Source organism: Camelus ferus, chromosome 1, assembly GCF_009834535.1.
Source record: "Camelus ferus isolate YT-003-E chromosome 1, BCGSAC_Cfer_1.0, whole genome shotgun sequence".
In the NCBI taxonomy this organism is placed as follows: Eukaryota; Metazoa; Chordata; class Mammalia; order Artiodactyla; family Camelidae; genus Camelus; species Camelus ferus.
In genome coordinates this window covers 83,830,671-83,855,538 of record NC_045696.1, presented here as the reverse complement: position 1 = coordinate 83,855,538, position 24,868 = coordinate 83,830,671, and the positions used below count along the sequence as shown (strand labels likewise).

Here is a 24,868-nt window from a genome sequence, read left to right as displayed (position 1 = left end):
ACAATACAATATAATATTCTCTCCCTTTTCTGTGACAGGTTGTAAAAATTTGCTTTGAAATGAAAATCTACTATTTCTTTTCTTGTGCTGAACAAGGCAGAATTCCTGATCTTCAAAGTGTTTTATTTGTACAAGGTTCAAACTGGAATTAAATAACTTCTCTTTTGCTCCATCTGCTTGCTCTGAAACTACAGAAGAGAAGCAAGAAACCAAATACTGAGGGATATATTGCAGGAGTATCACTTCAACTAAACCCAAGCCACATTGCAAACAATTCAAGAAATAATAGAGCTGAAGACAGGAAACTTTTCAGGGATGCTAGGGCCGTCTGTTCCCTCTGCTATAATTTATGGTTTATGTAGTCAAGGTTCAATTCTGCTATAGTTTAGGCAACTCCCTGGAAACAATGATCACCGTTACACTGCTCTAGGAGCACAGGAATTCCTTTGATGAGTGCTAAGAGATTGGTAACAATATCTCCTAAAGGGCCAGGTTGCTAGGTAACAGCTTGTTTCCTTGGTCACAGTGAATACATGGAAGACCCCCAAAAGAGGCTGCAGATTCTTGGTGGACAGCTCTCACTGCCCCTCCTGGGAGCAGGATGAAAAATGTCTTCAGAAAAATAGCTTTGTGAAGGCCAGGGGAACTTTACGCACCAGCAAGGCATGTCCGAAAGGTAAGCAAGTGAAATGTTAAAGGTAGCCTTAGTCATTTCTTAAGAAAAACAAACAAACATAGGTAGTGTTCCTGGATTAAATTTCATTTGAAAATGTGAAATCATGCAACCTGTGTTACTGATGATGATTGCCGGGAGAAAGAAGCCACTTTCCCCCCGATACCAGGCGATGCAATTCAGGCGATCATTGCTGTAACAGAGAACCGGACTTACTATCTAGCAGCAGTAAGCTTTATAACTACACCGGGCATGTAGTTTCAGAGAGCATGTGTGAATTTCAGGGGGAGAATAGATAAAACAGCCAAAAGGAAATGTCTGTTAGTTAATAGCCATTAGTTATGAGTTAATATTAGTTTGTATCTATTAGTTACATTTAAATGAAATTACTACCACAAAACAGGACTTTCACTAGCTCAATAAAGCCACAAAACAGATTAAATAAGAGGCCAAAACCCAATCCTTGTTTCCTCACTCCTAAATTTTACAGCTGTTTCATAAACGTTTCTCAGAGCATGTAGACAATATACAATTAGGGGAGTTGTAGGTTTTTTGAATTTTTTGTTCTGATATTGGTGTTTTAGTTGGCTCTCATCTTTAAAAAAGTGAGATTTTCACCTTCAGTTTTCAGGATGAAATACACTGTAGCTTCATGCGTATGTGAAACTTATTTATAGCTTCCTAAATTTACTGACTATAGTTAAAGATCGGAATCTTGCTTAGGGGTTTAGACACGAAGCAGTTCTGTAACAGAAGTTTTATTTTTGTTAGCAAAATGTGTACATCTCAAGCAGTGTCTGGGTGTTACATTGATTTTTATGTTAAAAACTGTGTCATAATTGGAAGTGGGAATGTGAAACAATAGTTTTTAAATGGGTGGAAGTTCTGTGAATAATTATAAGCTTTATTTTTTCCTACTTGCTGGCACTCTTTAAAACACTGTACCAAGAGGAAGTCTATTTGTCAGCTCTGTGAAAAGACGATCTTTATGATCAGTATTATTATTTTCAAACTAGTGCATTTTTATAAAACAATTTTAGAGACAATGTAAAAAAGGATGCCCAGGCTACGACTTAAATTTTAATCTTCAAATTTTGAAGGATGAAGGAAGGAAGGAAGGGAGGAGGCAAAAAAGGAGACAGGTATGGAAGAAAGAAAAAGAAAAGTTTTCTTAGTGCCAGTATTTGTTCAATCACATTTCTGTACAACATGAAACAAGAGTCTTTGTCATGCTACCTTCCTAACGGGCAATTTCATTTGGAGTTTTACAGTTTTATCTCTGTTCATAAGATCTGCCTAATCATATGTTATCCTTTAGCGTCTATATTCTTCATTTCCATAAGGGATAGTAAGACATTCCTCAAGTATTGAGAACCTTCTAAATACAAGCTATATATGTGGTTACAATAAAGTTCTAAATTTTCTAAATATAATTTTGTAAAGGGAACATAAAGGTATCTCAGGCTATCTTCATTGTTTCTGGTATTTGAATATACCTTTTGTTTCATATAAATGTTAGTGAGCCCACTAGTAGGTATTGAAGTTTCCAAGCTTTCCCTCTAGAGAAGTCTGATACATGTTTGTTCTTTTACTTTTGTTGTACCTTAATTTGGGGGAGTAATTGTGTTTATAAGAAAGCACATGGGGCTGAAGCAACAGGGACAAGCAAAATTTATAAGAATACAGGGTCACATAAAATTAAAATCTGACCTATTCAGGTAGAAGTAAAAAAATGACAATTTTAGTCATATATTTCACAAAATTACAATTTGTTGTTCTATGTTTTTAGCATCAATAATCTAAATGATTTCAGATACATCTGTTAAAATTCTAGGCTTTGGGTACTAAAATTTGGGGGATATCTGTAAAACATACAGTTTTTTTAGAACAGTTCATTGCTATATTACTATTTACTCAATTTATGGGTTTAGTTCTTAATTTAGAGCCATCAGAAATTTGAACGTAATAACTTGGTATACCAAATTTGCCATTTCAGAAACATACACAATATAGTATAGAACAGCTTCTTGATTTCATGAAATCACCTTTCTATTATCCTTCTATTTCTATCTTATCTAGTACTTTCTATTATCTCATCACCATCTCTAGCATGTAGACAGCACAATCAACACCTGTTTTACAAGAGGATAAAATACAGGCACAGACGGGACAGGAATTTTGGATTTTAAAAGATAAAAAGAATGGCCAAAGAAATCAGAGAGGCTAGACCCATATCTCCTTTCATTCAAATTTAATGCTCTAGAGTCCATGGTAATTTTCGTCTCATCAGTACCCTCAGAAGTGCCTGATTTGAACAAAATCCTACTAGACTTGAGAACCTAGCTCAAGATCTGGGGGGAAAAGAAGGATTTGAGGAATTAGGGTGTGTCCTTTGCTTACTGAAGAATACGACTGAGCTTTTCCTTCCTTCTAAATACAAAACTCTCATGATGCAGCACTGAATATAAACAGAACATCCAGAAATGGAGCCGTGCCACTCTGACAACGTGGGTGGGTGAAAGGAGCCCCCTGACCCTCTGGATGATGTGTGTCCAACCCAGCCTCCCTCACTCCCAGAGCTCCGCTTCACCTCGGAAACTAGGCCATCCACCACTTCCTCCTTCACTCTCCTTACAAAGCCATGTAATCACTAACTTGACATTTTAATTAAACAGCACCCGCTGCAGCCGACAATTTATAAGGCTTGCAGATTCGTGATTGTAAAGGACATTGTAATCTTCTGACAAAAGGGGCTCGTGAATGGACAAGTTACATTACTGTTGTTTTCATCCTGCAGTCTCAGCTCACCTGATTCCTTCCTGTTGGCCATTCAACACTTCTTTAAACCAAGGATAGATGGCCAATTCAGATAATGCCACCGATTTTAAGGACACCATAAATCACTCCTGACAAATGCTGTAGTTTTAGCCATGGACACCTCCTCTGTGGCAGTTTTATATTACGGCATTAATAAAATTAATCTCTCCTTCATAAGGGTTTAGATGTGTAATTTATGATAACTGTTTGTTTACTGCAGGCAGAAAGATTAAAAATGAGTAAGCCAATATACCAACTAAACTGCATGTCTCATTTTATTTTCTTTTTGGGAGGGGAGATAGACGGTTTTAAAAACAGTTTGATGTTATTGGGAATGGTGTTCTCATAGGCTCTACTAGTAAAGGCTTACCTTTTGTTTTCAGTAAATAGTCACTGCTCAGATTTACACGTTCTATTAACCACTAGTTAAGTGGAGCAATCAGAATAAGAAAAATCAATATTAATGATTTTCCTTAATAACAACTGCCCCTTAATAAATGATACAGATTTGCAGTTATTTAAAGAGTCACAGAAGCTTATCTGAATCTTATTTGAATCCTAGAAATTAAGAACACTTGGTCATTTACTCATGTGACTTGGACAAGTTATGCCACCTCTCTGTGCCTCAGTTTCCTCATCTATAAAATCAAAATAATACTGTTACTCACTGTTTGGTGATTGTAATGATTACATGAGTTAATCTATATAAAGTTGTTAGTACAATGCCTAGCACACAGCAAGGATTCAATAAATGTTATTATACAATTATTATATTGGTAATAGTAACATCATAGCAATAATGTTACAAAACAGAACAGAAAACCTTTTCACTCAGGCAGAGTCCACATTATCTTCTGAATGTTAAAGATAAGGAGCCACCCGAGGTGCTAAGTAACTTGCCTGAGGTCACAGCAGTAGCTGTTGTAGATTCCTAGGGCTCACAATTTTGACTTCAGTGATATGCACATTAAGGCAGATGGAGTAAAGTTTGGGTTAGTTATATAACCTGGAAGATGCCCTATTTTTTTCTCGTCTTTTTTGAACTAAAGGATCAGAAATGATCTTACTTTGTTGATCTTTCTCCCAAAGAAGCAGACCGAAGAAAAACTGCATATGGCATTATGATAGAAGTAACGGAACAAAGAAGATTTTGAGAAAGCCCCAAAGGTTTTACTAAAAGATCCCAGCACACTGCCTTTCAGCACTGCCCTCTGGTGTGGTGCTCAGGAGGAATATAAGAATGTGAGGGGGGGAACCCAGACTCTGGGGACCACAAAAAGATTCACATAGAAAGAGAGTTAGGATAATCATCCACTGGTTAGAATCTTCTGAGAACTTAGTTGAAACTCTAGACCAAATTCAGTTCATTCCATTCGGGGGGTGTGAAGGGGGAAGAACAGAGAGAAATGGTGGGGATGTTAGTTGCTTACTTACTTGTGTTACCCAAGTTTTAATTACCATCTGTTACTAATAAATGTCTAGTAGTAGTCAGGATAACAGCACAAATAGTTCTTCTAGTTTAAACCCCAAATCATCCAATATAAACTAAGATGATGAGATAATTTTCAGTTACTTGTAAACTTGACCTTGAAGCTGTTGCACTTAGTCTTCCAGCAATTCACAAGAAAGATATAGTGAAAACCCAGTCAACGGGACCTTCCTTATCAGATCTTTTGGTTACGTGAACTCACCTTTTCCCGTGCTATGCTCTGATGAGATTCTATAAGCAAAATAAGACCAGTTCTTACACTTAAGGTTAAAAAACGAGTGAGAGAGGGAGACTTCCAGGTTGTTCTATTGAGTCAGCCTCTCACTGTGTACACATCACTGGAGTTTAGAATCACAAAATCAGTCACTGAAGAAAGATTTAGTCATGTTCATTATCCTTATTTTCCCAACTTCATTTTCGCAGAAAACAGCCAGCATATTTTAATAGAGATAAATAAACCCAAAAAAGTCAGTTAGACTTTCAACCTTTGTTCATCTCCTGAAATACTATCCCATTTTGCCCATTTTTTTTCCCCTGATTTTTGGCCCAAACTCTTGCTATAGAAGGCAGAATTTACCTGCTCTGGGAATAATAAATTTTGCACAATGTAATGTTGTTCTTCTGATGTCTGTTAATTTGTTTCGATGGCAAGATATTCTTTGGCAAGTTCAAGAGACAATATCCAACCTATTAAGAGCTGCTCAAGTGGGAAAGATCAGAGAGGGATACATTCTTCTGACTTTTCCACACAACTGAGACCAAATTCTGGATTTGTTATTTAGTGGCAGGTGGAGAAATAATTTTCTCCTTGATAATAGGGCCTAGTTGTTTTATTTTCCCAATGGTACAGTGGTGCTATTTTTAGAATATGATATAATGGCCATGCTCTTCTACTGTAGCACATCAGTTAATAAATGAAAAATGAAAGACATTTCTATTGCACTTCATGAAGGAAATCTCAATATACAAGAGATGTGTCAGTTTCTTGTAAGCAAAATTGCTATAGAGCTACATAATAACTGTGCCATAAAATATAGAATGCTGTCTCAAGATTCTTGGAGCCTGAAAAATGATCTATCAAGAGGAAAAGGAGGCCAGAAATAGACATGATTTTTTATACTTTACATGAAAAACATCTTCAGGTGTTATTTTTAAATTGGCTTAAAACAATGTATAGAACCAATTAAAGAAAGAGAAACATAACTATTGCTGGAGAAAGGGAAAAGTGCAAGGATCACAATGAATAATAAACTGGAGAATTAGTCTAGGGGAGCAAAAATGACATTTTATATCTCAGTGGCATAACAACAGCAATAGAGACCTGAACCGTTGTTAAGTGAAATGTTTCTGTAGTATTTCAGAGAAGTAAAATTGATTAATGAACCTGACTTTTTGTTTGCCACCAATTTGAGGATACATAAGAGGTCTGGGGGAAATTTCAGGGAAAATTTAAGGTCTAGATTAATGGGGAGACCAGTAGGGAGTTTAAGGATGCTTGTTTGTGGCAGATCTGCAGTAGTACCTCTATTAGGAGTGATAATCTATTATTAGGGCTGACTTCCTCATTCATACCCTATAAGCATGTATTTGTGTGTGCCATTAGATTTACTCTTCTTAGCCATGCAGTCAATGCAGACACCCTTACTTTGGGGGGGAAATTTGTCTAAATGACTATTAGCCATGTAAATGTGCTTAGGACTACGACAGAATTCCTAGGGTATCGTTTATCTCTCCTCTAACTGGAAAAGTCGCTGCATATAATTTGTTGTTATTTTTGTTTTATACAATGGAATTTACATTTAAAGACTTTAAGTATTTTTTTTCACTCAGCTCCTCAGGTCAAAACACAAGCAGTCAGGAGATCTGTCCATCTAATTCATCCTACGGCTCCGATCTGAGTGAATCACACACTAGGTCGGCTCTCTCAAGGAACAGAACATTTTACTCACGTTCAGATTCTGGGATATCATCCCTGGTAAATATTTTTAATTAGCCCTTTACATAATGATAAGTTTAAAAAATATATTTTACTATACATTTTAACATTTTTTAATAAGTGTGTAAACTTTTAAAACCTATCTTTGTAATTGAGGGGAAAATGAAAGGGTGATTCTCTCAGTCCCACTCAGAGAGAAAATAGAAAGAAGCTGAGGTGGAGGAAGGAATATGAAGGCGATGAGATGAGTAGAAAAGATAATGACCAGAGAAACAAAAATGGCGCCCCTTCCTTTACCCCACTGATGTCTCCAGTCTAAGATTTATCTTCTTCCTTTCTGGGATGCCCTTTGTCCACAAGATAAAATTTTCTCCTCCAAAACTCATTACTTCCAAGACTTTTCTCTAACCCATCTAAGTGGAATCACATGCGCTTTTTCCTCTTTTCTTTCATTCAAAAATTTTCCACTTATCCTCCTGAATCAAGATGAGTTACTTATATGTCTGCCTCCCAAATTACAGAAAATGAGTTTTTCACGCACAAATGCCATATTTTACTTAACCTCATATCCTCAGTGTCTGACAGGATGCCTGACACATAGCAGGGGTACAATATATATTTTTGAACAAATGAATGAACTGAGATGAAGCACACTGGCTTCAAAAATATTTATTGAACCAATGGATTAATCAATTGGTCCATCGGAATTAAAGAGGAAGAAAGAACAGGGTAAGATACAAATATTCACAATTCCTTTAAGAAGAAAAAACAGTCACAACAGCAACACATTGACAGCCTTACATGGATAGAAACAAAGAAATGCAATGGTTCATTTTCCTACAGTGTCAGAAACTCTCAAATCAACTACATAACTCCTTAAAAAAAAAGGCAGATTTTGTACAAAATTAGATGTCAGTTGAAAGATGGAAACTTTGTTCTCAAATGCAGCTTTAGCTTAGATTCTCTTTTCCCCAGCAAGAGCCTCATTAAATAGCACAAAAAGGCAACGGGGTGTGGCAACTCCAGCGAATTTAACTTCTAAGAAATTTTTATTCTATGATAGAAGCAAGCAAAAAAATTCCAAAAGCACATAACAGGTTGGGAAAGAAGCTTCCATAAACATGTAAACTGAATAACCAAGAATAGGCCAGGGACTATATTTTTCAATAATCTAAAATGTACTGTGCTTCTTGTTTTTTTAAAAAACAGTTCTGAAGAACTCCTTGAAAGTACGTTAGCAAATCTCCAGATTATGTCAAAGAGCTGCTTAAGTGTTAATTAATATCCCTTTTTGTTTGTGTTAACCTTGAAACTATCACAAGCTATGTAAGATACTGAGAATTCTGACTGACTACAACTTCAGTAATAGTAAACAACATAAACTGCCCAGATGTGATCTTAGCACATATTCTGGTCAGTAATATACTGCCCAGAACAAGGAAGATGACCAGACCTGAAATATTTTATTCAATACTGGCTACATTTGTTTATTTGGTTGGTTGGTTGTTTTTTGCTGGCTACATATTTTAAGAGCAGTATCAAAAAATTGGAACTCTTCCCAAGGAGAACCACATTTTTCCTGGATATTTAATAATTTATAAATCATGATCTGTGAGTAATAATTAAGTGACAAAGAGGATGACAACTGTTATCAAACACTTAAAATAGCCACATGTGGAGGGCTCCTTCTGTGTAGCCTCAAAGGCAGAATTTGTACAATTGGAACAAGTTAGAGGGGATTATTTGGGGTCCATATAATGAAGAGCCTTTAACAACTACAACTATTTAAGATGGAATGAGATTCTTCAGGAGGTATTCTGTAAACACAAAGGACAGTTTATCAGAGGTGGTGTAAAGTGGATTTGTGAATGGATACGTTATTTCTGCTGTCATTTATCGTCAACTGTAGATCAGCTGCAGGTGTTGGAAATGCAAAGCTGAGTAAGAATATGTAATTTAGATTGGACTGAGATGACTTCTATGAGCACACTTGTAGGTACTTGGAGTGCAGTCTGGCTGAATGTTTGGTATGGGTTTGCATTACTTGTACACATTAAAGTAAATGACTGTATATTGTTAGATGATATTTCTCTTATCTCTCATTTTAAAGCTTCCATCAGATTCTTTTAAGTACCTCACTTGGCACAAAGTAGAACAAAATGACATTCAAGGAAGTCAACTGCGTTGCCCGAGAGTAAGAGAAGGTAAAGGAACAATCGTGTGTGGTCTCTGTGTACATGTTCTGAGTAGACTTCTTGTGGATTAAAAGACATTACCTGGGGGGGGGGGGGACGATACAACTTGGAAGTAGAAATATTTCCTTTTTCAAGACCATAGACTTGTTAATATAGTGAAACCACCTTTAAAAGCATATTCTTTTAGCTGATTATATAAATAATAAATGTTCAGAATTAAATACTGGAAAATTGAGACAGAAAGAAGAACCTATAATTCAATTATCCAGAGATGGTCACTGTGATTTTTATTTCCAGTCTTTTTTTTGAAAAGCACATAATTCTGTACAAAATCTTGTGAACAATTTTGAGTTTTTTCACTTATCTTGATATTGTGAGCCTTTCTTCCCTCCATGTTGTTAAACATTACCCAAAACAAGTTTTTTAGAAGTTGCATATCTTTCCATCATGAGGGTATTATTAAATTTATTTAACCAATGATCTTTGTTGGAATTTTATGATCATGAATAACCCTATCACTTCAATGGATGACTTTAAGCTGATTAATCCTACACTGGTTTTTCAGAAAGCATAAAAAGAGAATCTAAATAAACCAGGTAGTCTCATTTTATATTTTCACTAAGCATTTTAAATTTGGTAGAATAACCAATGTTTTACCAATCCTTTTTTATCCTATCAGATTTACAAGTGTACTAGTGTGACAGTCTGAGGAATTTTTATCTGTAGGCCTGATACACCTAATGCTTGATTTCTGTAAGTAGCTTCAGTAGATTATAAATTCTGTAAGAACAGAGAATGTGCATTTCTCTTTTGCAACCTCCATAAGCTGGTGAAATAATCTTAGACAGAATTCCTGCTGCAGTGGATATTTAGTCTTTATAACACATCAGCTGTCTTGGCTACCTTACATCCGAGGTGCAGTTACATTGTCTATCGTACAACTGTAATATTGATTTAAGAAAAGTTGCTTCAGATACATTCATCTACCTATTTCTCCCTCTTAATTGCATTCCGTTACCTATGCAATACCTTTCTTCTTTCACTGAAACTCAGTTGACGAAGTGATTAAAGTAACATCATTTTCTAAAGCTCTGAGTTAAATGTGTTATGTTTTAACTCTGTCAGATTTATTTACAGCTGAACAATGGCTCCTATTTTTAAAATATTATTAAATAGTACTACTAGAGGTAAATTAGAGCTTCCCTTTGGGGATTTTAGAGAGAATATTTTTCAAAGAGCAAGAAATTCTGAGGAATTAGGAAGGAAGGAGACCAGAGGAAGAAACAGCCATGTGTGTCACATGTACAAAGTTCACCAGCAAAAGAAAGAGAGGGCTACGTCAGGGACTACAGAAGGCAGAGTTTAGTTGGCTCTTAAACTTCCATTTGTGAACAAATTACCTGGAATTGTGTGGAAAATACAGATTCCCAGGCCACATGCCCAAAGACCCTGATGTAGTTAGCATGGAGTGGGGCCCAGGAATCTACATTTGTTAAAATTATCACATTAAATTCTGTTGCAGATGATCCGAGGGCCATCCTATGAGAAACACTGATTTAGGGGACTCGGGGAGACGCAGGGAAGGAACAAATTTGGATAGGAAGTGAAAAAATTGAGAAAAGAAGGGTGTTGGCATTTATGTGTGTGTGTGTGTGTGTGTGTGTGTGTGTGTGTGTGTGTGTGTGTGTGTGAAGGGAGTGGTCGATAACTGTGGCAGCCACAGCAAGGCAAAAAGAATTGTATTTGGAGCACAGGTAGAAAGTTGAGGTTTAGAGAGAACTGCAGAACTCAAGACACTGAAGGAGGTGACAGGAGAATAAAATGTAGCAGTAAACTGAGAATAAGCAGATGTAAAAAGAAGTCCAGTGGCCTCTCTCCTTCCCTGATTTAAGCAGCCAAGTCATGTGCTGAGTTGTCACTTGGTGAAACTGATCCCTCATGATGACCACAGCGGCCATTCATGCAGAGCTACCATTGCTCTGCAGAGATAAGGCACATTTTGCTTCCATAGATCATTATTAACACACTCAACCCCTCGCAAGTGACTGGTCACAGAAGGAATGGAGCATGATCCAGGGGATGAGAAGCAGCGGAAAATCCCATCACCTCAAACCACGAGGAAAACAGATGTCCCTTGCTCTTGCCCTACATTTCCTTTAAATGCTTTTGTGAGCTGGAGAACAAGTGCATTTCAAAAGCATTCTGATAAGAATGACCCTCCTTCAAAGATTAGATCCTGAAACACCCATCAAAACTACTTCAGTTGATCTCAATTGCCCCAACTGTATACCTAGGACAAGTTCCTAAGAAAAGAAAGGCTAGCTGGTGTGTGATAAACAGCAATTTCCCAAGGCTTTGATTGCCAGATCAAGACAGACTTAACTCCTCCCAATTAAATGAAGTGAAAGAGCAAACTGTTGGCAGAATTTTTTAAAGAATAGATTCCTTCTGTTTGAAAATCCCCCAGCAAGTTAATTCAGTCACTGCTGTTAGGAGTTACAAATCCAGTGAGGGGACAAAGGACACGCTGAGAGAGGGCCGGCGAAAGCCCATGTGCCTGGCTGTCAGGTATTACAGACCTTAGTTCTCGGCTGCTCAGAGGTATCTTCAATTACCAACCGAGCCTGAGTTTTGTTTTTCTTAGAGTCCAATTTAATACAACCCCTCGCAGTGGAAGTGACCTTTGGGTTCCAACTTCAAAGAAATCTTTGAAAGCTGCTTTAAAAAGAAATAATTGAAAGAGCAAAAGATCGATGGAACTCAAACAAACAATACAGGGCAGAGTTTAATAACTGGGGTATCTACTGCACAAAAAAGCTACCAACTTTAGCGGGGTTTAAAGACAATAGAGCCCAAGGTCTCCCCAGTCAATCAGATGATTGGATCCAGTTTTTCCAGTTCTGTAAGTTTTAACTTCCATCATCCTAATCAATGAAGAAGATAATTTCCCAGCACAAGGATATTTTATTTGTAGAGTTGTTGGGATACCACCACCTTCAGGGGTAAGTGATTTCTTGGGTGACAACACTGCAGTTTGTTATGAGAGAAACGCCTGAATGGGCAGGTTAGAGCCTTAGCTCCCACCTGCACCTGATGAAAGAACTGATGTTTTTGTCAAAATAATGAAATATTGGACTCCTTCTCTTATGGTCGTCCATAATTACTTCACAACTGGACTCATTATGTCCCATCACAGTTCAGACAAACTTTCTACGGAAGCTAAGTTTGTTACTTTCAAACTTTTCACCCTTGAAATGATGGGAATCATGAATTCCAGAAAAATAGAGCTGGGGGGGAGTGTGTACAAATGGTGCCAGGTATGACTCCTAGAAATGCAATTATGTTGGAGTCGGGAGGAAATTGAAATCATTTAGTTTAGGATTGTTGTCAGGGGCTTGGCTGGCGTCAGAACAGAGTGAAGATTGCCTGAGGTAGCATGGTAAGTGTAGGGGTCTGTGGCAATCAGAAAGCATATTTTGGTCTAAAAGTATCAGGAATCAGTGTTTTTATAAAGCATTATCTTCTCACCAAATTCAGCCCCTGATGGGCCCTTGATTCTAATCTTCCCCATATTTTTGCAGACATGGAACACTGAAGGTCAGAAAATTAAAATTAATCATCTAGAGTCACACAACTGCCTATTACTTAACTCCAGACTGGAAACAAGATGTTTTTTCCCTAGCCCTGGAAGTTTTGTGCAATCCTGATCTGGAGGACGATAGGGTTGGAAAATAATGGGAAATGAGTTTGAAAATGGAGATTGGGATAAGATCATAGAAAATGTTGCTTGACAAACAAGGCTTTTCCCCCTTTACTTAGTAATAAGCAATAAGAGATTTCTGAAATGTTCTGAATATGTGAGTCCTATGGTAAAAGCTGTGTTTTGGGAGAGCTGGATGGCAATTTGTGTCATTCACGTTGAAGAAGAGAAGATTACAAACCAGGAGATCCAAGAGAAAGTAGTTCCAGTTCAGGTAAGAAGATATGAAGGTCTGGACACTGAAAAGGAAGGCACAGATTCTCAAGGGGGAAACTGAAAGGTCTAGGGGGCTAATTGAATTGAGAGACAAAAGAGAAAGGAAATCAGGAGTGACTTCATGATCCCTAAAGAGAAAATTATATAAAGATTAAAGTCACTTTACTGCTGATTTTTCTCATTTGCCTGGGCTAGAAGTAACTGATGCAGGATTAAAGGTTAACTCTACATGTTGACTTTTTCTCACAGTTAATAGAGGTCAGTCCTCCCTTTTAATCACTCTAGAAAATTATCAAATTATCTCTGAACCTCAAAATATCTGCCCAGAATTCAAGAGAGGCTAATAAAAAAAATACAGATATTACATATTGTAACTATCACATTTTTCCTAGTAAAGTGCTAAACTGCATTTAAAAAGAAATCTGTAGGTGAGAATTTAAGCTAAAGTTGACTTTTGGTCACCTGTAGAGACCTAGACCACAGGCTGCAAAACTGTGAACGATTTAAGTTAAAATAATCTGCAAACTTAATTTTTTTCTAACTATATTCACTTTACTGTAAATTAAAAAAAAAGATAAAAAAGAAATAAAGTTGCTGATTTGTTTGCTATTTCCTCTCTTGTATAACTCATCTGGTGATGAGAAAGCCTAGGAAGTAAGCCCATCAGAGATGGCCACAAGGCTTCCTGAAGCAGGAAGAGAAACAAAGGAACTAAGTGGTTTAAATATTTAATAATCATCTTTTGATTAATTTATTATTGTCATACCTGCACCAAATAAAGCAAACGTTCAGCTTTATTTTGTTTGGAAGACGTGAGAGGAAATTCAGCAAATTTCAGGAAAAAATGATTTTCAACAATTAGTAAGTGTACAAAGTGGTCAGGTCCTGGATCCTTTTCAGTCCACGTCTCTCCCTCACCCCTGTTAGGTGGGCAGGAGTGTGTTAAATCATGTAAGTCATATTTTGTTTCTGCTCACACTGTTTGGGCATAAGAGTCCAAGCCTGTCTCCTTCAATCCTGATACTGAGTGGTAGTTTAAAACAACTGGCAAAGTATCCAGTGAGGATATCAGTCCTGTCCTAAACCTACTTCCAAGATCTCACTTTGTGATTTCTGACCAGGACCCTCTGCAGAAGAGTTGCTCTTCAGACAGGAGGAGTGTTCCTTGCCCCCACAGAAAAGATTCCTTGAAAAAAACAAATGGGAAACATGGTTGCAAGAAAACTGGGAGGACTGCACGGTGAGAGCTTAAAAATCAGAAAAAAAGCTTATTTCCTTCATTGATTAAATTTTGGCACTTAAAAAAATTTTTTTAAGGGCAGTTGCCAGTATAAACAGAACTTTAAGCACATCTTTAGAAGTTTCTCTGAAAATAGTGGTATTTGGGCTCTCCATCTCTTTCCCCACCCTTTCTCTTCATCATGACATCTTACTTATTTTCTAACCTTTATTTTATCCTGATATTGCTGAACTTTGGAAAAAGTTTAAAATAGTTGGGAATGAAACTGGGTTTTTTTTTTTTTAAATCAAATGTTGAGCCACAATCCTTATCAACAACTTTATGATGCAATCTAGAATACTTTGAACAATGCAGTAAGCCAAAAGTTTTGACGACCTGGGGCAGCAAGTTGGGTCTGAACAGAGCTATCTTGGAAAAAAACTTTCACCAGTGAAGGACATGAGCTGTGACTTCTTGGTGCTGAAAATGACTCAGCTGACTGAGCCACTGCATTGAAACAGTTCCTGCAATTAACCTGATCACTACCAATGTATGGGGCTGCCATTACTCTAGCTTCTGATTCCAACTGGAACAAGTCGTGTTTAGGCAGAGGACTGAAGGTTTAACTGCGAAGGATAAGCATTGGGAGCACTAAAAGAATAAATCAGCTGTTTTATAACAGAGTAAGATGCCGATATTTTTGTTTTTGAAGTGATCAAATTGTTTGCGAAGATTTCAGACAATCTTCCAAAAATGAGACTGAGTTTAAAACCTGTTTGTTGGGATCTCCTGATGCCTCTTTTGTTCCACAGATTGATCTTCTATGTCACAGAATGATAGAATTAGGGATGGGAAGGAGCTTCAGGGAGGGTCTGGTCCAAACTCCAAACTTTCAAAAAGGAAAGGGAAGTCCAGAAAGAGAAATAATTTGCCCAAGGTTATAACCTATTAGCGGAAGATAGGAAAATAGAAGATGGTTTCCCAGGATAGTGCTCTTTTTTTTTTTTAATTAATTTTAATTATTTATATATAATGATACATTCTACTCTTTAAAAATTTAAACAGTGCACTTATTTATTTGAAAAATTTAAACAATACAGCTAAAATTTTGACCTTCAAACCCAGAATTCTCTTTAGAGGTAATCACTGCAGTGTGTATATGCATTTGTTGTTTATAGCTGCCATTTAAAACGTGGATATACTGTAAAGGCCGATGGAACCTTGCTAATAAATTATCATAGAAAACTTAATTGGCCTTTAGGTAGATACTGTAAGAGAACAGCTAAATAAACTCTCAACTATCACAGAAATCCTCATTGGGAAGTAGTGGTCAAAAAAATCCTCTCTGAAATAAACTCTTGTCATGGAAAAGAATCTGAAAATATATGCATATATATACATGTATGTACATGTATAACTGAATCACTTTGCTATACACCTGAAACTAACATTGTAAATCAACTACACTTCAATTAAAAAATAAAATTAAAAAAAAAGAAATGGAAAAAAAAATCCTCTCTGAGAAGGTGACATTTAATGTAGAAATGATAGATATGATCTCTTATAATTTCTTTGGTTTTATCTTAAATTAAGACCTTTTATACTATGGGAAAATGAAACTTAAAGCATCAAATTTTATATTTAATATCTAAATATATCAAGACCATATCTTTTCAAAGCTAGAGATATCTGTTTTTCTTTAAAAATAGTAAATTATTTTGCTTCAAATTAAAAAAAAGGATTATCATTTTATTCAATAATTTCTACTGGCAGAAATTAATGGTAAAATTTTGGAGACAAAAAAGTTAAGTTGACTCTTAGGAATAGAGTTTAGAAGAACAATGCTACTACTGAGAGTGGTTTTGATTTCCTTGACATCAAAGTTGACTAACGTTAAAATATACAGTATCTCTGAAATATGCCAAGTCATTTTTATGCATGTATCCCTAGTTATTTTTAAACAAAATCATAGTTTTCATCTTTTGAATGATGGTGTCTTACTCTGAAATTTCTATAAATGTGATTTCTAAGTATTTCCAAGGAAGCTAAAGATAACTAATCATTCAAACCAGTCATTCCCAAACAAAGCTTTATCCCTTCCACTCTCTGCCCCACTAGAGAATTTCAGAATCTATTTGAGGGTCTTTCCCTTTCTCCCTGCCCCCCAACCACCTTGTATGTGATTCTAATCAGGATCCAGTCAAGACCTTCACTCTCCCTCTCTACCTTGAGAATCTCTGCAGTAATGTGAGTGTCTGAATATGTGAGTACTTTAGGAGACAAAAAGCTGAAAACTGCTGGTTTAAATAACATATACAACACATTTGAAATTAGTAACTATTTTTAATAGTTGACAAAGTACTTGCTCTTTCTGTTTGTTTTTTCCCTTCAGAATTTGAACCTTTCATTTCAGGATTTGGGGGACCCTTATCAAGTGGCAAATTTTAACAGGATTCTTAGAAGACTAATTCGAGTTGAAACCCTCTGGTTAGTGGATAACTCACTGGTGGATTTAAGTGCCATAAGATTGCCAAGGTACCTGCTCCCTAGCATGTCCAGTTACTAAGTTAAAGTCAAGTCGTTGCTATTCGGGTACATGTGACCATTGTCTGTACACTCTGTGGCTTGGCTCATGTGGTCAGGTCTTGAGAATGAGAGTGCTAAACGAGCTCCTTTTTGCAAGGCAAAAGGGGAAATTTATAAATCAAAATGTCACACTGTAGAAGGAAAAATCTATTCTTTTTCAAATTAATATTGTTATTATCAATTTTTAGGGGAGTAATTTGTAATCATAGAACAGGTTGGCAGAAAAGCTTGCCATGTTCCTAGGGTTGTAAACTGAAAATACAATTACATTATACATACATTATCATTGTAAGATAGTGATTTTTAGTCATATTTATTGCACACTTGTGGGGAAAGACTCTACAGGAAGCTGACAATAGTCTTGGCTTCAGGGTTGCATTCTAATGGAGGGGTGGGGGTTGCCAATCTGAACAGTGAAAGAAACAAACTAAAACAATTTTAAATTTATCTGGACTCCTTGATCTCCCAAGGATCCCAAGCTCCTGACATTACAGATAATCTGCGTCTTTGCTAGGGACTGCTTGAGAACTCTTTGTGCAGAGCTGCCCTTTGCTTCCCCAGGCAGATGGGTAGCTGGAGTGAGCTTTGGTAGCCATCAGAAGGGAAGACAGAGGCTCTCAGAAGAGAATTAAGAGATGAAGGAAATCAAGCAGCCACAAGAAGGAAGGAAAAATCTTAGAGCAGGTTAAAATACAACTCTGAGCTTGGACTGAGGCAGGGCAACAAAAGAGATCATCACAGCTGCACAGGATAGGGAAACACTCAGGCAGACAGAGGAAGTGGCAGACAGAATACACAGTGTGCTCTGGGTATCTTTTGTCATTTTCAAAGCCCCTTCCCATCTTTAGGTAGACTTGCACAGCATTTGATTTTACTTATGTTCTTTTTAAATGACACATTTAAAAATACTTAAATAAAAAACTTCCGTTGAAATTTAACATTACTATCACATTAATTTATTCAGTTACTTCATGTTGATTTGTTCAGTTTTTTTTTTCCCAGACTCTCTTCTAGGGATACGATACTGATGCATTAGTTATATTTTTCTAATACACATTTAAATAAACATAAAACGACAAAGGATTTGAATAGTCACATGGCATACTTTAGAAACACTGAACTAGAAGACCATTAATTTGGAGTATCTGAACTTGACTTGTTCCAGATCAATGAACTTCCAAATCTTTACTATCTTACATAAAAAAGAAGAGAGAGAGAAGCCCCCATCATTAAAGAAAAGACTTGACCCGATTTCAGTGTTCTCCAGATACACTCTTTTGGCCTTACTTTCTTTAGAAATAAGATGTATAATGTAAAATTCTATAATTGCAATGCAAACTTTACAACTGCCAAATCAATGTATCAAGAGAGAAGAAAACTGATGCATGTATATTCACGGCCTCCTTCCCTTCTGCCCCAGGGAAAAACCACTTGTCTCCCCTGACATATCTGACTGACTGATGATCTGTGGTAGGGTGAATCTGGGAGGCTGAGAGAGCGGCAGGATATACACTGAAAATGAGAGAATGACTAGCAGGTGAGAAAAGAACAGATTTCGGAGGAGGACAGAGAGAAGGGCAGAGAGACAGGAAGTGCTTGGGCTGGGTTTTCAATTAAAAATTGCAATAGCACTGCTGTGCATCTAAAAATTATGTGTAACCTGGGAAAGGATGGAAACCGAAAGTTATCAAAGATATGACTGACTACAAAACAGCCATATGGAGAGGGAATGGAAGAAAACAGGGAAGATGAAAATAATGGATGTGAAAAATTATAATTTTTCAAAGTAAAATTTGTGTTTTTCATGCTGCTTGTGGCCACCCTTTCTCTGTTTAGCACCATCTTCACCGCTATCAACAATTATTTACCAAGTGTCTTTGTGGGGTCTGAGGTTCATAAATAAGTACTCTGTGTTTCTCTCAGGGTATTAAATCCCAGCTTATGCATAAAGGAATTTTTCCTTAGGGCAAGTGATAGATTTGGAATTATTTTCTCTATTTGCACAGTTTTATACACTTACGGTTTTAAGGCAAAAATATTAAGAAGCATTATCTGTCAGGAAAGTGTATTCAACCTAAATGCCTAACACACATTTCTTTTCCCAAGGACAGCTTTTAGGTTTCTTTTATACAAAAAAGTCTCTTTTTTTCCTAATTTTAAATGCTATTTTCTCAATATAGCATTGATGTACAGAAAAGTAGAAAGAAAGGAAAATAACTATAATTTCACTACTTAGGGGCAATACTCTTCACAAGTTATTATGTTTCTTCGAGTGAACTTTTGTACTACTGGGATTATATGCAGCCATTCACTCCTTCATTCAGGACTTACTGAGAATACACCATGGACCAAATACTATGCCAGGTACAGAGAGTATACACTGGAAAAGGAAACAGATCCCTACCCTACGCAAGCTCACAGTCTTATATGTCCTGCTTGTTTTCTCTTAATATTTTAATATAAATATTTCTCTTTCCTTCGCAGCCAAGTTGGTAGGAAATATCACTGTCACACCTTTGAGGGGTTATGGTCTAGGTGAGACTATTAGTCCTATGCACGATTTGGTAGTTAACCATCCTCTTTAGGAGACAAATGACAAGATATTTATATTTTCTATCCAGCTGCAAAGTTTTAAATATGAACAAAAACCTTCTCACATCTTTCAAACAATTGCCAAAGATACCTCAGATACAGCATTTATTCTTGGCGGAAAACCACATCGAGACTCTGACTTGCCTCTCCAGTTTACGGTGCACTCCACTGAAATCCCTTACACTCAAGAGGAACCCTTGTGAATTTCACCAAAACTACCGGAAACGGTAAGGCCCCTAATGCCTTCAGTCACCTTTTATATTTCACTGAATATTATACTTTCAACAGTTATTCCCCTCTTGCTTAAATCTGATTGGCAAATATTTATCTTATCTACTATGTGTTGAACATTTCATGCTTCTAAATTCACCTAAAGAACTTTGAATTGATCTGTGTGTGTGTGTGAATGTTCAATCTTTAATACACTTTTCTCTTGGTTAATTTATGATTGCTCTATAAATTTTAGGCTCCTTTTGAAATTTGACTTTACATAGACTAAGATGCTTTACTTTAGACTTTCAAATCCTATGTACTTTCTCTTATAATATTTAATAGATATTGTGTCTTTTAAAAAATGTTTTAATATAGAATCTTATCAAGGTCCATGTGACTATCTTATAAATTGTTTATCCTCTGGCTTTATTTTCATCCCTTTGGGCCACAAGGGCACCATTAATTGAGTATAAAAAAGTAATTGATTTGATCTACTCTAGTGGCTGAAAGAGCTGGAGCACCTGCCAAGAATAAACCATTTTTATTTCTTTGTCACTATTGGGGACATTCTTAATGACAATAATGGAATCCAAACAACCTTAGAGCGTGCACCAAGTAATACACCCATCCATTTATCTCCAGCTAATTCCCAGCACCACTATTAGTGTACTTATGGGAATTAAAAGGGTAACAATGAGCAACTGAATTTTATTTGTATTTGCCCCTAGATGACCACAAGTCATTTTATCTCTCAGATTCAATCTGTCATACAAAGGAGTACATCATCTCTAGGCTCTGTTCCTGTTCTATGATTATAGTCCCTTCTCTGCATCCAATTTCAACAAAAGACAGTTCTCATACCTTCCTTTCTCACACTGCCACTTTCCCATGACAGCAGCTATATTCCAGAGGCTTCTATAATGTTAGACTCTTCAACTCGTGATGTACAATGAAAACTGTCAAAATAAAAATTCTAATCTCTGTGGGTACTATATAAATCTCATTACTGTGATTATCTTCCCTTTGTAGTCTGAAAGCAAAATTTCATGTTCTGTGATAATAAATTCTCAAATTGCTTTTACATAAGCAAAACCCAGCAGCACAGTTGCTTTAATATTGAAGTAATATTTAACCACTGTAATGTTCTGCAGTTTAAAATTCTGTTTCCTACAGTCAAAGGTTTAGCTGGACATTTCAACATCATTCATTAAAAAGCACATTTCTAGTCATAAAGATAATTTATTAGTGTTATATTTCAGTTTGGTTAATTTATATGTGGGATTTTAGAGAACACTTTGGTCCCAACTCAGTCACTTACCGCCCTTCAAAGAATGGCTTATAACAATACTGTTAGATTAATTGTCTGGAATCTGATATGCCCTGGGGTCTCACTATAAACCTGTCTTCAAAATTCATGATGTGATATAGAATTATGTGGGAATGGGGGATTTAATGAGGTTCTTCTATTTTTAGAGTATTCACTCTATTTGAGGTGGATATACACTGACACTCCGGCTATAAAAAAAAGCCTGTATTGTTTTGACTAAAGGTAGTGCAGGGCTCCTTTAAACAGAAAGATGTGGTCATTTTAAAGTATGAGTTCCTCCTGCTGAGGAACTAAGCTGAAATCTCAAGTTCATCCAAATTTGGGTTTAGTTTTCTAGCTAAAAATCCACACGAGGATTATAACAGCGTTCATTTTGTCACTGGGTATCTCTGTGTCGAGGATGTAGGCAAGACCTTCAATGACCCTTTACGTCATGATCAGAATTACTTAAATATAAGCTTTTCTTGATCATTGACACCTACAATCGTGACAGTCTTTCCCTTCCTCCTTTGTTTCAGATCCTCCAATAAGAAGACAGCACAGTTCAAAACAGAAAGGACTTAATGGCAGAGCTAATAATGTTAAGTCCCAGTAGGTAGAGGGCAGCCCCACTTCCTGGGACACCCACAGGCAAACTCTTCTACCATTCTTCAGAAGTCAATGTCATCTTAGTTCACCTTCATTTGACTTTTTAAAAAGAAGTAGTGACTAAGAGTTCCTGCCAGCTAAGCCTGAACATTGGAGCCAGAAGACTGAGATTTTAATCTTTGCTCTGTCACCTACAGGCTTTATAATCTTGGATAAATTGCTTAAAATGGGTGACAAAACCCAACCTGACAGAATTGTTGTGAGGATGAGATAACATGCAGAAAGCTAAGGAACTCATGCAGCCAGTGGGAGCATTTGAGGAGGTCAGCGCCATCATTAGCTGACCTGCCTCGTCTCCTGAGAGGTTTGTGTCTTTCATCTTGGGCAAATGCTGGTGGGCACATGTCTCTGGCCTAAGCCCCCAAAATCCTCTGAGCTAGAAAAGCTGTCCCTTGGAAAGAAAATGTTGCTTTATAACACTGCTAGGTATACGACTACTGTTTAACTGGGTTGACATGAAAGACCGCTTTCTGAATGTGGAAGTGACTGTCTAAATTTGAAATATGAACTTCATATATGCTTTCAAGAGAAAACAACTCAGCATGAAATTATTTTCCACCCCCTTTCTTATATCTCTCAGCTAGAATTCTTCCTTAACTATCACTAAACAACAAGGAATTGTTTTACTTTTACTTTTTTTTTTCAAATTTAACTTTGTAATATGTACATATATCACAATCTCATTCTTTCTTTCATGGTTAGATGGCTCAATCCACGCATTGATTTTTTTTTCTTTACAGGGCTTTGTAAAACTTGGAATGAAATTCTCTTATAAAAACAGACTGTATGCAGCCCCACTTCTTTGCTCAATACTTAGAATCTCTGAACTGTCTAATCGCTCCCTGTGAGGGCAGTCTGTGGCAGGGTCATCAGGACAATGAATAGTATTTTATTGTAACCTCATTGCAAAGATAAGGAAAACAGAATAAAGTGATAGCTACTTATCTTTCTTGTAACAATAGGCAAAGTGCACTCATTTATAGAGAGTAAGTGAAATACAATGCTTTTGTTCAATACAGTTACTTTTTTTTCTTTAACTTTTACTTTAGAGTGTTCTCCTGTTTGCCAAACTTAAAAATGCTGGATGGGATCCAGAAGCTACCAGAAGACTCTTCACCACCGGAAACCAATATTTTTTCAAAAATGTGTGTTGTGTCCTAATGAGAGCTATATAGAAAGAAAACAATCACATTGTCTTTAAAAGTTAATAAACAGGAAATGCACAACTAAATATTGCTACTTGTTATATATTTATGTATATTGCTTTCCTTTAAACCAGTGATCTTCAGTTTTTAAAATTTTATACCTTATCAGTAAATAAATTTTGAGCACACACATAAGATTATTAATTTTTATTTAGAAATTGTATACATAAAATACTAGGTAAACATGTAGTGTGTATTTAAAAACATAGAATAGTAGAGATCTTTAAATTAAGGTATAAAATTTAGCATGAATAAGGGCTCTAAGGTTTTTCCTATGCTCCAGGGGCTCATTTGATCCACCTTTCGGGCTATGAGCCCCTTTCTAGGAGAGTACTGCTTTAAATCTAACTAAAGGAAAAGGGACAATCAGAAGTAACTTGTATGATTTTAAGCTCTATGCATTAGATTCTTCATTTTAAACTTTCTGTCATCTGTTAGTGACATTCACACAATAGAAGTCTGGAGAGTTTCTAAGCCATTGCTATTCCTTAAATGCTTAGAAAATACACAATAATGATAAAGCTGCTTTTTATTCACAGAATTTCATAGAAAGTGATTTAAAAACTGCCTTCCCTCTATGTAAATGAGTAAGAACACAGTCAATTTAATTGCTTTCAAAATTTAGAGAAAGGTCAACGTCTAGATCAACTTATGACCTTATATTTTTTCATTACTTTTAAGATCAACTTAGTGGCAGAACTCAAATTTTCCCAAGATGGTTTATCAATTAACTGGAGATCCTAGCATGAAATAAGTGAAATATTTTCTGGATTATTTTGCCAAGATTGAATGCTCTTTGTAAAATTATATAACAAAGATTCTACTAAGACTAAGACATATTCCCTTCCCTCAAGAATCTTACGAATGATTGAAGACAGCACACACATAATACCTAAAATACAATGGAATACATTATGAACATGTATTTTATGAGTAAATCGAATACAGAGATTTAATTTTAAATTGTGGGAAACCATCTGAGATGGACACTGGAGAACAGAAGACTTCCACAGGTAGCTGGTAGTAGCAGGCTCTTGCAGTCACGTGACACAACATGAAGAGAGGCACAAAGACCAGAAGCTGTGTGTAAGTTAAGAATGGACCTGGCTGCAGAAGTCAGAAGTACATTGCTAATGATTTAAAAAGAGTAGTATTAGTAAAAATAGTGTAATTTTTGAATATCTACTATGTATCAGGCACAGAACAGATCCTATATATCTATTATTTAAATCCTCAAAAAACTAGGAGGTTCCAATGATTGTTATTTCATCCACTAGAATATCTGAGGCTCAGAGAGGTGTGACACAAGATAGGTCACACAACTGTCACGTGGCAGAGCCAAGATTAGACCCTGAACACTTTTCAACACTCTTGCTGCCTCTTCTAATAATTTGATTCCAATTATAAATTCAAGATGGTATTTTTGTGTTTCCAGGGACAGCTTCATCTTCCATCATTCATCATAAATCCTAGCATTTAATCACAATCAAGGATTCATTGTTCCTTGAACATACCTGAAAATTTCCTTGTTCAAGTTTTTCCTTCTTTCTGAAATACTTTTCCCTTGAAAGTACCCCTGAGAAAATTTTATTTTTCCTTTCAATGCTCACTTTGGATAGTATTTCATCCAAAAATCTTTCCTCTTCTTTTCAATCAGATCAGTTTCCTCTGCATTTCCATAGTACTTTTTAAAAAAAAATTGGTCTTATGGCATGTTTTCTTAATAATGGCTCAACTTCATTTAAAAAATTTTTTTAGATTTTGCCTGCTTCCAAAAAAGGGGGGCTTTAATCATGCAATAAATAAGAAAGAGGGACACACTTCATTTTAAATGTTTACAAATGTATTCTGCCTCTTTAAATCAGAGTGCAAAAACATTTTCTGTAAAGGACCAGAAAGTAAATATTTTAGACTTTGTTGGCCATACGGTCTCCATCCCAACCACTCAACTTTGCCATTTTTAGTGTAAAAGCAGCCGGAGGCCACATGTAA

General features: G+C 36.3%; 1 protein-coding gene across 1 annotated transcript; it reads left to right on the top strand.

Moving 5' to 3' along the window:
• Positions 1 to 559: 559 nt before the first annotated feature.
• On the top strand, positions 560 to 22,906 carry LOC102521160. Its single transcript, XM_006183813.1, has 8 exons — positions 560 to 676; positions 6,810 to 6,954; positions 9,026 to 9,119; positions 14,208 to 14,326; positions 16,698 to 16,840; positions 19,513 to 19,710; positions 21,542 to 21,603; positions 22,721 to 22,906. The coding sequence occupies exons 1-7, from the start codon at positions 666 to 668 to the stop codon at positions 21,585 to 21,587; spliced, it is 756 nt and encodes a 251-aa protein (XP_006183875.1). The 5' UTR covers positions 560 to 665; the 3' UTR covers positions 21,588 to 21,603; positions 22,721 to 22,906.
• Positions 22,907 to 24,868: the final 1,962 nt, after the last annotated feature.

What these genes read in the sequence shown, in the direction of transcription:
- LOC102521160 (XM_006183813.1), top strand. An exon ending in ATTCTGGGATATCATCCCTG is followed by an intron (nt 6,955 to 9,025) that starts GTAAATATTTTT and finishes CTCATTTTAAAG; the next exon opens with CTTCCATCAGATTCTTTTAA. An exon ending in TTGCCCGAGAGTAAGAGAAG is followed by an intron (nt 9,120 to 14,207) that starts GTAAAGGAACAA and finishes ATTTCTGACCAG; the next exon opens with GACCCTCTGCAGAAGAGTTG.